Source organism: Zootermopsis nevadensis, unplaced genomic scaffold (assembly GCF_977971745.1).
Source record: "Zootermopsis nevadensis isolate Lab colony 2312 unplaced genomic scaffold, Znev_1.0 Znev_ptg000006l, whole genome shotgun sequence".
Classification (NCBI taxonomy): Eukaryota; Metazoa; Arthropoda; class Insecta; order Blattodea; family Termopsidae; genus Zootermopsis; species Zootermopsis nevadensis.
The window spans coordinates 6,580,677-6,594,774 of NW_028259138.1; the positions used below are offsets into that span (position 1 = coordinate 6,580,677).

At 34.9% G+C, this 14,098-nt stretch overlaps 2 protein-coding genes across 6 annotated transcripts in view; both read left to right on the plus strand.

Moving 5' to 3' along the window:
* Positions 1-7,330, plus strand: part of LOC110837454 (atrial natriuretic peptide receptor 1) — a 65,155-nt gene extending 57,825 nt beyond the window's left edge. For all 4 annotated transcript variants that reach the window (XM_087343624.1, XM_087343623.1, XM_087343625.1 and 1 more), the window contains exons 19-24: positions 124-247; positions 797-865; positions 1,667-1,841; positions 3,202-3,300; positions 4,290-4,519; positions 5,196-7,330. In XM_087343624.1, coding sequence (XP_087199750.1) covers positions 124-247; positions 797-865; positions 1,667-1,841; positions 3,202-3,300; positions 4,290-4,519; positions 5,196-5,246 — 748 coding nt within the window. In that variant the 3' untranslated portion in view covers positions 5,247-7,330. The remainder of the gene's footprint in view (positions 1-123; positions 248-796; positions 866-1,666; positions 1,842-3,201; positions 3,301-4,289; positions 4,520-5,195) is intronic.
* Positions 7,331-7,843: 513 nt separating this feature from the next.
* Positions 7,844-14,098, plus strand: part of SMC2 (structural maintenance of chromosomes 2) — a 33,685-nt gene continuing 27,430 nt past the window's right edge. For both annotated transcript variants that reach the window (XM_022079568.2, XM_022079557.2), the window contains exons 1-4: positions 7,844-8,165; positions 9,516-9,665; positions 11,904-12,065; positions 12,940-13,050. In XM_022079568.2, coding sequence (XP_021935260.1) covers positions 7,998-8,165; positions 9,516-9,665; positions 11,904-12,065; positions 12,940-13,050 — 591 coding nt within the window. In that variant the 5' untranslated portion in view covers positions 7,844-7,997. The remainder of the gene's footprint in view (positions 8,166-9,515; positions 9,666-11,903; positions 12,066-12,939; positions 13,051-14,098) is intronic.

The window sequence follows — 14,098 nt, forward strand, 5'->3', positions numbered from 1 at the left end:
TTGCAGTAAGTAAATGGTGACTAACTGTCTGAACTGTGGTCAAATAGGATGTTACTCACTTTTGTAAAAATTTCAAAAAGTGGGATGTAGGAGTATATTTATGAAAATAATGTTAATTTTCAGGCCTGTAGCTCATCAGCTGATGGCAGGGGAAATGGTTCAACCAGAGCAGTTTGAGAGTGTGACAGTGTACTTCAGTGATATTGTTGGATTCACAGCTCTTTGTGCTCAGAGCACACCAATGCAGGTAACATTTAAAATGCTTTCAACCAGGGCATAGAGGAATATATTGAGATGGTTGGACATGTTGAAAGAATACATTACCATGCAATACCAAAAAGATAATTGGAAATGAAGAAGAATGGAAGACAATACACACAATAGACAGACCAAGTTAAGAGAGGAGTAGAGAGGATAGGATTAGATGAAGAGGATAGATGAAATGCAGGAATGGGCAGATGTAGACAATTTGAACTCCTATTTAAATTCTACCCACAAGTGTGGGAACAGTTTATGGAAGGAAGAAAATCTATCTTTTCTTATATATTCTTGAAGAATCAGTAAGCTTTCTTAAAAATTGTTAGTACTGTAAGTTTATTATTAATTACAATATTTTTGTCAATTTATGAGCTTTAACTTCATATTCACACAACCTTAACTGGAATTGTGGTTCAGTTACAAACTTATTACTATTGAGATCTGGTGACTTAACTGTATTTATATTATTGTACTTTACAGTTCTCCAAGCATTATTTGCAAACATGAAATCCTAATTATACATATGTTCCTGTTTCAGGTTGTAAACTTCCTCAATGATTTATACAGCACTTTTGACAGAATAATTGGGTTTTATGATGTATACAAGGTACAGAAAATCCAAACCTATTTTAATAAATTCCATGAATTCTTTCAGACAGTTCTATCAAATAAGTGTATAATTCATTTTATTTTCAGACTGGCCTATGACTTCAAGTTTTAGCATATGTTCCATATTTTGTAAGAATATAAATTTGTGCTATCATTATGACTGCTTGTGTCCCTCTTCATAACAAATTTATGGATGTTTATGTAACTTGGTATGAACATCATGCCACTAAAGGGCATTCTAGTATTGTACTTTCTGACTTCCTGCTATTAACAATAACATGGCTGCTTTACAAACATCTAAGGTGGGACTGGTGCTAGAACCACTACTAGCATATTATCATAGGATCCTGAAATTTTGTACAGTAACAAATCTTTCAATAATAATAAAGTGATGTTTTTTAATGCTTTCTTAAATCAGCTGCTGGATTTTCACTCAAGGTCAGATTAGGAATAACGATATTAGATAAATATTACATATTAGTACTACTGAACACAGAATTTCTTAATGTAGAAATAAATATCATGAACAGTCTAAAGGAATTATGGAAACTGTCATTCCAGAAACAGCCTTGATTATGGTTCATGAGGAAACAGCAATGTTGGAAGACCTAAGAAATTAATGATTGGTTACAGATGGATTTAATGACAATTGATCAGACCATTAGGCCTAGTCCTTGATTTGATGATGAATTTTGAATATAATCCAGGCTTTATTCTTCATAATCTATTTCAAAGTCCAAGCTAAAATAAAAACTTTTAAAATTTATCTGTTCATGACACCTTTTATGAATCACTGCAGGTGGAAACAATTGGTGATGCTTATATGGTGGTGTCTGGATTACCCCAAAGGAATGGAGATGATCATGCTCGAGAGATTTCACTCATGGCCCTAGCAATTCTTGGCGCTGTTAACTCATTTACAATTAAACACAAACCAGAAGCACAACTCAGAATACGAATTGGGATTCACTCAGGTCAGTATGGCTTTGTTTCATCATCAGACACAGACCAGAGGGGCAACTGAAAGTACTGATTTGGATTAATTAGGGTCAAGGTGAAAAACCTGGTTCATTACTGAACACAGGCTAGAGGTGAAACTGAATATAATAATTGGGACTACTTTAGGTCAGTGTATGTGTGCTGATCCAAATCTCAGCAGAGTCTAGCCATCATATCTTTGGCATATAATAATTGGGACTACTTTAGGTCAGTGTATGTGTGCTGATCCAAATCTCAGCAGAGTCTAGCCATCATATCTTTGGCATATTTACAGTACTGTAGAGAGCACCTATCTGGCTGCATGTAACAATTAAAGAAGGCTGAACAGATTTTTATAACATTTAAACTAGGAAGTTTTATGAAGAACTGTTGTGCAATTGCGAGTTTTTATTTAGATTTTACAGTTTTAATGACCTCTTTACTTAAGAGCATTTTATTGATATAATGTTGACTTCTGAAACACCGGTAAACTTTTACCACACTACACAATTCTACAACCCAGAAGACAGCCATCTTTATACTTACTGCTGTGAGAACCTCAAATCCTACTTGATATAATGTTATTTTTTACTTAAGATTAAACAGCTGATATTTGTTATGGTGATGCATTGTGCTTTCTTTGAAGCAGGAACTGAATTTTCTGGTGGCATAATGTCAGATCAGTATCCGTTCTGTTGAAGGTCCTAGCTAATCTGCCAGCCTGTTTGTAAGAGAGCATCAAAGTTAGCATTTATGAACTAAAAATGTAGAGGCAATAACAGAGCAAATGCACCAGAATTGTGTACATTCTATAACTTGTTTTTTCAGTTTTCAGTAGTTTTTCATAGCAAATGCCAGGCTAATTCTTTAAGATTGACCATGACCATTTTCTCCTCTGTTCTTGATGCCATTATCAATAATAACTACGTAGACTTGTATAGAGGCAAACTTTAGACTTGTATTTGGGAAGCACCTGGTTTGAATACAGGCTAGGTTATGGGCTATCTGTACAGATTTTGTGATTTCTCTACTCCTGTAGGCAAACTCTTTTACAGTACTGTAATGTAAACAGCAGTTTTTTCCTTCCAAAAGCTTATCCAGCCAACATTTGTGAGGTGCAAGCTACATTTTGTTTGCTTGCTTATGTTCTCTCATAGATCACTTGGCATGACAGAGGACTATTTGATGTGAAGATCATGTGAAAATTTACAAACGGTTTAGAAAATTAAAGATATGGCATGTCTATTTGTACTTTTTAATGTCTGACTACACATAAAGAGGTCATTAAAAGTTATTTAATATGAATTACTAGGGAATATTAATGCATATGTCAGAACACTTTAACCTCTGTTTCAGGACCTGTGTGTGCGGGAGTTGTTGGACAGAAGATGCCTCACTTTTGTCTGTTTGGGGACACAGTAAACACTGCTTCAAGAATGGAATCCACTGGCCAGCGTAAGATACAGTTCTTCTTGTTCACAAATTATTTTTGCTGAATATTAGTTTGTTAGTTTATTTAATGGCAGAAGAATCATACTCAATACAGAATAAAATCATAACATGAAGATAACTGATAAATCCTCTAAAAATGTGGCAAAATTAAAATATTTTGGAACAATTTTGCTTAATGGAGAAATTCAGAGTAGCTTTAAGTTGGGGAATGCTTGCTACTATTCAGTTCAGAATCTTTTACTTTCTTGTGTGTCTAAAAACCTAAAGTATAATGTTCAAAACTGTAGTTGCACCTGTTTTATATGGGCCTGAACCTTGGATTTTCACCCTAAGGGAAGTCATAGAGTGTATTTGAGAACAAAGCTCTGAGATGTAGTAGGAGAGTAGAGAAAATTGTATGATGAGGAGCTCAATAATTTGTGTTCTTCACTAAATATTATTAGGGTGATCATATCAAGGAGGATAACAAGGGTGAAACATGTAGCATGCATAGGCTTATATAATTTTAGTCAAAGAACCTGACTGAATTTATCTCTCTAAAGATAGATTCAAATTCTGGGTTGTTTTGAAAGCAGCATTTATCATTTTAATGCTGTAAAAAGTGTGGAACCATTGACCAACTGAGTGACAATTAGCCTTTCAAGAAAGACTTAGCCTCATGATATCAGGTAATTTGTTTGTTAGTTATCAGTAAGACCACACAATCGCTAAGTGCTCACTAATAGTAAGTAAATCCAGGTACATAATTTTGTTACTCTGAGTGAGATTTATTATGGAAAAATCTGGGGATTTTACTCATGACAGTGTTGGTCTTCTAGGTTATGCCTCTGAAGATGGAGACATGTTTGTTTGAAACATTGGCGTCTGCTTACAAATTCACATGGTGTTACAAGCCGGAGGATCAAAATTGACATCTTCACTGCTATGAGACTCTCATATCTCACATATATTTGCTCATAGATTATACATACATTTCATGTGGATTATTTTAGCTCTAAGAATCCATGTGAGTGATGATGCTCGCCAAATTCTGGACAAGTTTGGGACATTCCAGCTAGAGCTTCGAGGAGAAGTAGAGCTTAAGGGTAAGGGCTGCTTCACAACATATTGGCTGCTGGGTTGCAGTGAGCCTGACCCTCGGCCTCCGACCCCCCGGCCCCGTAGCAGCACACCAGAGGCCAGTCCCTACCCACTACTCTTTCCCACAAATAGCTGCACAAAGGTAAGTTTATTGGTTGAAATGTCAGAATAACATAAGTCATTGAAGTAATGATTCCACAGATTGGACTAAACTAGCCAGTAAAGACTCCCATGCAAGCAATTTGTTTCCAGATGGCTGTCTTCTGGGTTATTGCACCATGTAGTCTGGTAGAAATTTACTGATGTTTCAGAGGTCCATGCTGCATGCTCCATGATGATGGAGGCAGCATGGACCTGTGAAATGTCGGTAAATTTCTACCAGACTACACAGTTCAACATCCCAGAAAACAGTCATCTTCAAACTCACTGCCGTGAAAACCTCAAATCCTACAATTTGTTTCCAGTTTAATGAGCTGCATATGTAATAATCTACACTTATGCAGGGCTACTTAAGTCACTAATAAGGTACAAAACAAAAGATGTAATTTTTTCTTACCTATGAGAATGTATTTTTAATACTTACAGTCTTTGAATGTGATTGGTTTTGTAATGGGGATCAATGATTACTCTAGGTTTCTTCAAAATGCTGGCTCACATATCAATAATATAAATATAAAATTACATTGTACATTATTTTCTTATTAAGTTGTACTCTTGCAAGGATTCTAACATGCAAATGTTTAAAGATCATGTAATATGACAACTTAAAGCCTTTTTAGAATATTAATATAACATTCTTGTTCTACTTTTGTCCACAGAGACCAACCACTGACATTCCTGAGTTTCGAATGACAAACTGTGAAGCCTGATATGGCTAAGACTCTTTGGAAAATTAAAATAAAATCTTAGTCTTTGTGAAGTATGCCACCAGTTAATGTGATATCTGTATCTGAAGTACAGAAACATGCATCTGAAGATTGCATGTACTCAGCAACAAATACAGTGTATTTCCCTCTGATTTGTTCTCCAGAATTGTATGTTTATTAAATATATTTCACATAACAATCAATGAAAAGCTACTTAAAATTGTTTTTTGGCTTTCTGTGAACTTTGAAGAAAATTTTCTGCAATTGGGTCTTGTGGGATTCAAGTGTTCTGAGTTGTGCAAAAATGGGGCCTTGGATCACATAAATGTAAGAACGACCTAAGGTTATTATTGGAAGAAAATGTTGCACAGAAAATGTCTGGGATCACATTAGGGCAAGAATGACTAAAGATGCAAAATATCAGATATAATTACAGCACGAATTATTGAATTTACAGCAATGACCTCAGATTGCATTAATGCAACAAAGACCTGCTTCATGTGATATGAAGAACACTTTGCATGTCTGAGTGTTCCAAAGTACGCACCTTTAAATTTTCTTTCATATATCCTCTTTATTTTAAACTGGGTTCTCAAATGATTCCCAGAAAAATGTAATATATAAGGTTATTTAAAGTGACTCTTTACAATTTGTATTTTGTAATAAGAATTTAATTTCATATTTGAAATAGGCCTACATTCAGGCAAATGAAAAAAAATGATAATTTTTATGAACATTTATGCAGTGTAATTATATCTGAATATTAAGGTGTTGAATTGCAAGGATGAGAAATGCATTAAAAATTCCAGTCAGAAAATCTAAATGGAAAATACCACTCACAAGACAAAAGCATAGATGGGAGGATAATACTACTTGTAATATACGTAGATCTTAAAGCAATACGATGTACACTGGATTTTTCTGACTGGAAACAGAAACCAGTGCTAACATGGTAACATGCCTTAGAGTTTCATAAAAAGTGAAAAGGTGAGGAATTCCTAGAGTAGCTGAGCTGCTGATAGGTTCATAACAAGGATTCTGTTTCATAAAGTTAGAAACAAAAAGTCACTGAATTGAATTCTGTCAATGATGTAGTCATTCTGCTGGCTGTTAACATGACTAGGATAAATGGATAAATAAATTAAACCACAAAGACAGAAACATTTAATTTATTCACTAGCAGTTGTATTTGTGGTTGTAATTTTGGTCGATACTGTGCTAATCACAGTGGCTGTGAGTTGTAAGGTGCATACAGTTTTGGATCATACAAGTTCTCAAATCCTGCTTGGGAGATGACTGTATGACTTTGTCTTTCTGTGTCATGTTGCCTGTGTAGGCAGAGGACTTGTGAGGAACCAATTCTCAGTGCAAGGTGATATACCAAAATTTGTGGATTCATCAAGTGAGAATTAATTCAAAATCAGAACAGGCTGTAGAGCCTAATCTGATGTGGTGAAGAAGAATAAGAATATTACAACATTCAAAATAATACAGTTCAAGCGTCATTAAGTGTTTTAGGAAGCAGAACAATTATGTCTAGTCAGAAAAATGAAGCCAGATAAAATTATCTGACATAATTTGAGGACAACATGGTTTGCTTTTAATTTTCAGTGTATGTTAATATGAAGGTCATATTAGAAGTGTCTTTACTTTCATGGCCATAGACTCTACAAACAGTGGAAAATACTCATGGTAATCTGTCTTTCAAATTCCATCTTTACAAATTTAGCCATTGCTTTCCAATAGTTTTTCCATTTAATCAGCGAGTGTCTCAAGAGTTCTGATTTCTAAAGAAATGCAGGTAAACACCAATGTTCTGAGGGCTTTCAAATATTTATTTAACAAAAAGTAAACAGCATAGAGAAATGAAACACTGCTGGAAGGAGAAATTCAGACATTTTTGTAGCATGTGGGAAAAGTGATAACTCTTATGATGGCCAGTTGGAGCACAAGAGTGATATGGCAGAAAAGTAGTGATTAAACCCAAGTAAGTGTTTTGTGTTCTTGAGTTCCATTCCACAAGATCTGTGCCTACTGATCAATGGGCTTTTTGAAGAATGTTTAATAAACAGTACATAGTTGCCTGATTGGTGTATTGGCTTACAGAGTCCCATTTCCTGGCTGCTGCATTCTTTAGATCTGACCTGCCTTTGATTTCTTCTTCTGGGGCTATAGCAAGGGCCACTGCCAGCAGTGTTGGAAAAAGTAAAGAATACAAAGTATTGTTCGGGATGTGGTCAGTGAGCTATAATGGGGTGTCTGGCTCACAGGGTTCAATGGCTGTTTAGGTTTTCCCCATGCAAGGATGTCTCTCCCATTTACTTTTAATCACAGAAATACATGGAAGTCTCCATGTAAAGCTTCTATTATTACTGTCAAATTTAACACAAAATTGGAATGCCGAATTCAATTTCAGTGAAATTCCAAACGTTTAAATTTCAGATTCAGTGTTGACAATATCATCTGGTGGAGGGGCAAGAAACATTTGCGACATCTATCAGCAGCGCTTTAGTTACTTGAACAAAGTACATAATGGTTATGAAAGATGTCGCTAAGAAACTCTCGTGTTTCAACTGCTCAGTTAGTACATAGTTGGGTATTAGCGATGTTGGTATTACCTGTCGTTGGTTAGCGCTCGTCAGAAGTAATGTTGGCGCGGTTATTTAGTTATAAATGAGCTTATTGATGGAGGTTTCCTGTGCAGTGTAATTGCATTTTATTTTGCGGAGTACGAGGCGTACATGCTTCATAAAAATGTACTTGAAGTCTATGGTTCTTGATGGATTTAAATCTTATGGTAATCGAACAGAAATAAATGGATTTGACCGACAATTCAACGCTATAACTGGATTAAATGGTAGTGGTAAATCTAATATCCTTGATGCTATCTGCTTTGTTCTCGGCATAACTAATTTGGTACAGGTAGGTAATGTCTGCTTGAACACAATTAATTGTGAGTTCTCTCGTTGCTATATAAAGTTTAATTTTGATTGTATAGCAGCAATTCAAACGAAGATACTCCAAACGATACTACTTCACAAACCAAACCATGTCAGGGTTATGTATTTGCCAGTCTTAGATGTTGTAATGTTATGTAGGCTAAATTTATGAATGTGTTAATGTTGTGAGGTCATAGATAATTGTAGGCAATGGGAGGTATGGAAAAGCCACATATGGACAAATACAAGGAAATTATGATAGCTTCTGGTTGGGGGCTTCGGTTTTGTTGTACAGAATATACATTCAGGAATGCAATACACAAAAATGTATGTGGCAGAAGTCATTTGTTACTATGGTCTTGTATATGGTATCACCTACCTACAAGACAATATGGCATTGCAAGCCAAAAGACTAACAATCTTCACCACCAAATCTCATATGATAGAGAAACTCAAATTAATGAAAGGTTTGTATCATTTATAAATATTGTATTACTGTGACATATTTCACATTCTGTTGTCATCACATTAACTAAATAATAATATTTGGGTATTCTTGTCTATTGAAAGAAAAACTGCTAATAAATGTTCACAGTTGTGTCACTGTATCACCTCTCTGTTTGAATTTTGCCATGCATTAGTCAGAAGTGTGAAATCTACTTTTAAACCAATATTATTACAGTCAAAAAATATCACACTTGAAGCTGGCAAAGGAAAATTGTTTGTAGCTGTCTAAAGAGATCAAGTTTTCACACAGAAAATCGTGAAGTATTGTTGACATCAGTGTTTAAACAAGAGCTTCCTGTTATCCTGATCATATTGTAGTAATGGAATGTTAACATGAGCATTTGCCAATAAAATATGTGCTTCAATAAATATGGCATTTATTTTTAGTTTCAAATGTAAATATTTTTTTAAGATGTCTTCTGGGATATTGCACCATGTAGTCTGGAAGACAGCCATCTTCATACTTGTTGCTGTGAGATCCTGAAATCTCACTTAAATGCTTCTGATTTGAATAGCATGTAAGGTATATATTGCTTTAAAATATTTTGGAAATATTATTTGAAACTTAATATTTTTATCTGAGATTTAAGGTTCTCATGGCAGTGATGTTCTGTGCTATGATGTCATGTGGACTTGTAGGTAGATATCAACATTTTATAGAAACATTCTGTCACCATTTTCAAAATTATCATATGGGCCACACCAGAAAATTTCCACTTTTGCATCACTGTTATAAATAACAAAAATAAAATATCCCATTTTGTGCGTGCGCGTGCCAAGATTTGATTAGTGTGGTACATGTATTTTGTTGCTTTAACCCTGGAAGGTACGTGCTGCAAGCTTACAAGAATTGGTTTACAAAGGAGGGCAGGCTGGCATTACCAAAGCAAGTGTTACTCTAACTTTTGACAACCGTGACAGGAATCAGAGTCCATTTGGATATGAACATTATGAAGAGATAACAGTTACCAGACAGGTAAGATGTACTTTTGTTGTTTGGCTGAAGACAAGAAAGTAAAGCGAGTAAGGTTTACAAAATATTCTTCTTATATGCTCTTAAGTAACTTTTGATTCAGGTGTTGTGTTTGCATGCATCCCATTCTTAATGGCATGCAATTGAAAGGTTCTCTGAATGAGGTTTTTAAATCCTTGCCTTTAACAGCACAACAAAATTTTGAGGTGGCTTAAAATACCAGCATTGTTGTATCCTGAAATTCTCTGAGGAGTATACAACTTTTTATGTGTTCTTTCTGTATGATGTGCATGACAAGAATGCATGTAAGCCTGACCATGGCTTATCTTCTGTCTGCGTGATTCAACTCAATAACTGCTGGACACATTTAGATGACATTTTATGTGACATTATATCATTGGTATCATCTGTAAAATCATACTTTTCAGTTTCTTACAGTTGATAATGCCAGTATGGCCGGGGAGGGGGGGGGGGTGGAATAAGCATAAGTGCCACTTGCAGTAAGGTCATACAGCAATAAGAGGTTATGAATTTTTGGGAAATATGAACTTTGGGAAAGTAATTCCTTATATTATATAATATAATATAAAACAACTTGTCAGCTACAAGGAAGAGAATTGACTTGTTCTGGTTTTGATTTGATGACCTCAAGCATACAAGTCCAGTATGCTACCACAGAGTGAACACACAATTGAGACTTATTGATATTGATTTACAGTACTTGATTGGGGCTTGTGAATCTAACACAGGATCATGTTTTGTGGTGGCCTTTGGTGTAAGCAGTGTTGGACCTTCAGGTTTTGTTATCACAGTGTTAAATTTCCTTTGTTATGTTTTTTGTCAGTTTCACTACATGGACTCAGCTTTCATTTTAATTTATTAAATTTCTTTTTCCCTTAGAAACTGTATGTAATCTATTGACAACTTTCTTAGTCCATATCCAAATTAGTAGACGTTGATTATGGTCTTCTGTCTTTTGACACCATATGATCATCTAGGTGGTTCCCAAAGTTTTGGATGAATGTATCACCTCGTTCTTCCAAACTTTTCTGAAATTATGCGGTTCTATGTACCATCTTCACAGTCTGTTAAAACATTTTATTTGTACAGATTCTCTTTGTAATTTTATCTTTACTTTATCCATTCAGTGCAATTTTTGCTGTTCAAATGAGAATTGCTTTCAATTTTCTTCAAGATGTTATTACATTTTTTTCATCTACATCTTACTTTTCTTACTCAGCCCTTACATTGGACAGGATGATAATTTTTCAAACTAAAGGTAATACGCTTTTGCAGAATTTGTTCTCCTGATTTCATCGTGAGCTGTGTTTGTTAGTGTTGTTTTCAGATGCTTTAATTTTTAAACATTCTTAAATGGTGTATGGTATATAATTTTTATTGACTTGCAGATTTTGAGTTTGTCATATTGGTAGATTTAGTTTAGCCTATACACAATGGTGATAGGATACTTCCACCTCCCCTGGATGCTCTCTAAAATGGCTTAAAAAAGGAAAGCTGTCCCACTATATGCCATGTAGGCGCTTATGGGGGGAGGAGCTATAGTTCCTACCCATTCTTAACCTCAGCACTAGATAGGGGTGAGTGGTCAGCATTACGCCCCGACTGCGCTTTACCTCAGGAAAGGACCCCATTACCCATTAGATAGGAGGCTGTGTGGACCCCAGAGCCTGTCTGGACATAGGATAGGGGAAAAATCCTCTGCCCCTGCCGCGGATCAAACCTTGGTCAACCAGTCTGTAGCCAGTCACTATACTGACTATGGTTTTTACTTTTTCAATTTACAAATTTCAGTTCATATACACACAGGCCTGCACAAATATGGGTTGCCAGGTCACCACTGTGCCTAAAGTTTTCATAAGAGTACCTAGAATTTTCTGCATGTTTTGTATGTTTACCTGTTGTTGATGTTCTTCATTTTCGGTCTTATTTATGAAAATAAGTATTTTGTTTTGTAACATGCATGCCAAAAATATTTTTTCCATTTCTGATATATACTGGCTCATAGCTTTTCTAGGTGGCTTCTAAATTATAGGAAATGTGTATTTACTTCTATCTGTGTGCATATTGATGCAAAATTCGTGGTATTATACCAGTTTTTTTTTTTCAATTTCTGCAAATACTTCTCTATCTCAATGAAAGCCATAAAAGGTATTATTTTGAACATAAATTGAATGTACAAAGGACTAGGTCTGCAGATGTCCAATGTTTTGTTATTTTCAGGTTGTGACAGGAGGCAAGAATAAGTATCTTATCAATGGTTCCAATGTCCAGAATAATCGAGTGAAGGATCTGTTCTGCTCAGTTCAGCTCAATGTGAACAATCCGCATTTCCTCATAATGCAAGGACGTATCACAAAGGTGCTCAATATGAAACCACCAGAGGTACTTACATAAAGTTTTATTTTTTTCTCTCTCTTTTTTCATGGGACGAATTTTGTATTTATGTTAATGAAGGCTATAACTTTATGACTTGAACTTCTTATTTTGTATAGTTCCATGGTCTTGGCTAACATTTATGATGCCAGTCAGGGTTAGCTAATAAAGCTGAGCATATATATAATTATGTAGTTGCTGGGTTCCCTTGTAACCATCAGTTTGAATATAATATGTGCAGTAGTATATCTTCTGATGTAATTTCAGCAAGTAATCTGTAGCCAAAGTTTTGTCTTGTTATTTCTTGTCTGTTTTGTATAAACATCTAACATTTCAGGTATGAAGTACTGTATCCTTATAAGTGTTGCGTGAGTCTGCAATGGAAATATTTTTTTCTTCTATGCCCCAAATTCAGATCTGAATTGAGACCTTTTTGAAGCTAGATATTCATGCTAATAAAATGTAAAGACTCTGTACAAAGCATATTTTACCAAGCACATTTTATACAAAAATTGAAAATATATTTTTGTTAATATTAACCAGCCTCATCATGAACCAGGTAGCTCAGCCAGTGTAGTGACTAGCTACAGGCTGGGTGATGTTTACTATTTAATGTCTCTGTAAACATACAGAGACTTAGTTTTTCAGGACGTATACTTTGTTGGATTTTGGTATATGACACATGGGGTTTCCATTTTAAAAGTTGTAGAAATAATAGTAGTTTAGTTTCTGAAGATTTCTGTCTTCTGGGTTGTTGCGCCGTGTAGTCTGGTCGATGTTAACCAACGTTTCAGAGGTCATACTGCCTCCGTCATCAGGGCATCATAGCTATGCAGTCTGAAATGTTTATTGATTGTTGAACTTTGCCTTTTCCTTCTTACAGATTCTTGCAATGATCGAGGAAGCTGCGGGTACTAGAATGTATGAATGTAAAAAACAGCAAGCCCAGAAGACAATTGAGAAAAAGGATGCAAAACTGAATGAATTAAATGCGGTATTGCTATTTTAAAACATCAGTGCTTAAAACTTATTAAATATTACTTTATGCACAGAATGATACAGACCATTCATTAGATTATGGCAAATAATATTCAGTAATAATGTAAATAACACTTCATAAAGAAGCTGAAGCTATGAGTCACATTTGGGTGAACAAATTGGTTTTTGTTGTTGTGTTACATACCTTTCATTCCTTCTGTAACAGTTTTCTTGCAGCTTTAAGCTATATGATACGAAGTTATGCTGTATCTAGCCATGTTTTAGGATACTGAATGCTTGCTAGAATATTATGTGTGAAGATGAGGGTTATAATGTGTTTTAGTAACCCACGCTGTTTTAGTTTCTTCCGTAAATCGGATAAAAGATTGATAAAGTAAGTAATGTGTGTTTATGTAGTAGTATTTAGCTAGATTATAGAAGCAAATAAGTAAAGTATAGAATTGTACTTCTTGGTACAAAACACACATTGCAGTACTACTTTGTATAAAGGAGTGTCTGAAACAAATTTTATTGACTTATGCTTTCTCATCTCATTTCAAACTGAGATATATGGTAGCTAATGTTAATACATATTTTAATAAATTTTGGGAACTCACCTGCAGAATACAAATCTTGGACTGTCTTTCAAAAGCTCAAGTGATGTTAGCCATACTTCATTACTGACCTGAATGTTAATTTCATATCAGATATAGCCCCCCACCCTGGTGTTAATGTAGTTGGTACTTTCCCGGGAACAGTGATTCTTGGATTGTCAGATGTTTTTTCCAGTAAAGTAAAGGAGGAATTAATTTTTGGAATGTTCTTACAAATCATGTTTACTGATTTATCAGAAATGTATAGAAATATGAATAAAAACAATTTATACGTGAACTTACGGCTAAAATCATAGTTTTACTAAATTATAGGTTATACAAAACAGGCTGTACAGTCATCACTATTAATAATTTCAGGATACAAAATAGCAATAATGAGTTCAACGTGTACCCTGTCTGTCTCCACTGTTCATAAGTTACATGAATGAGATTGTTGAGAAGCATACAAAA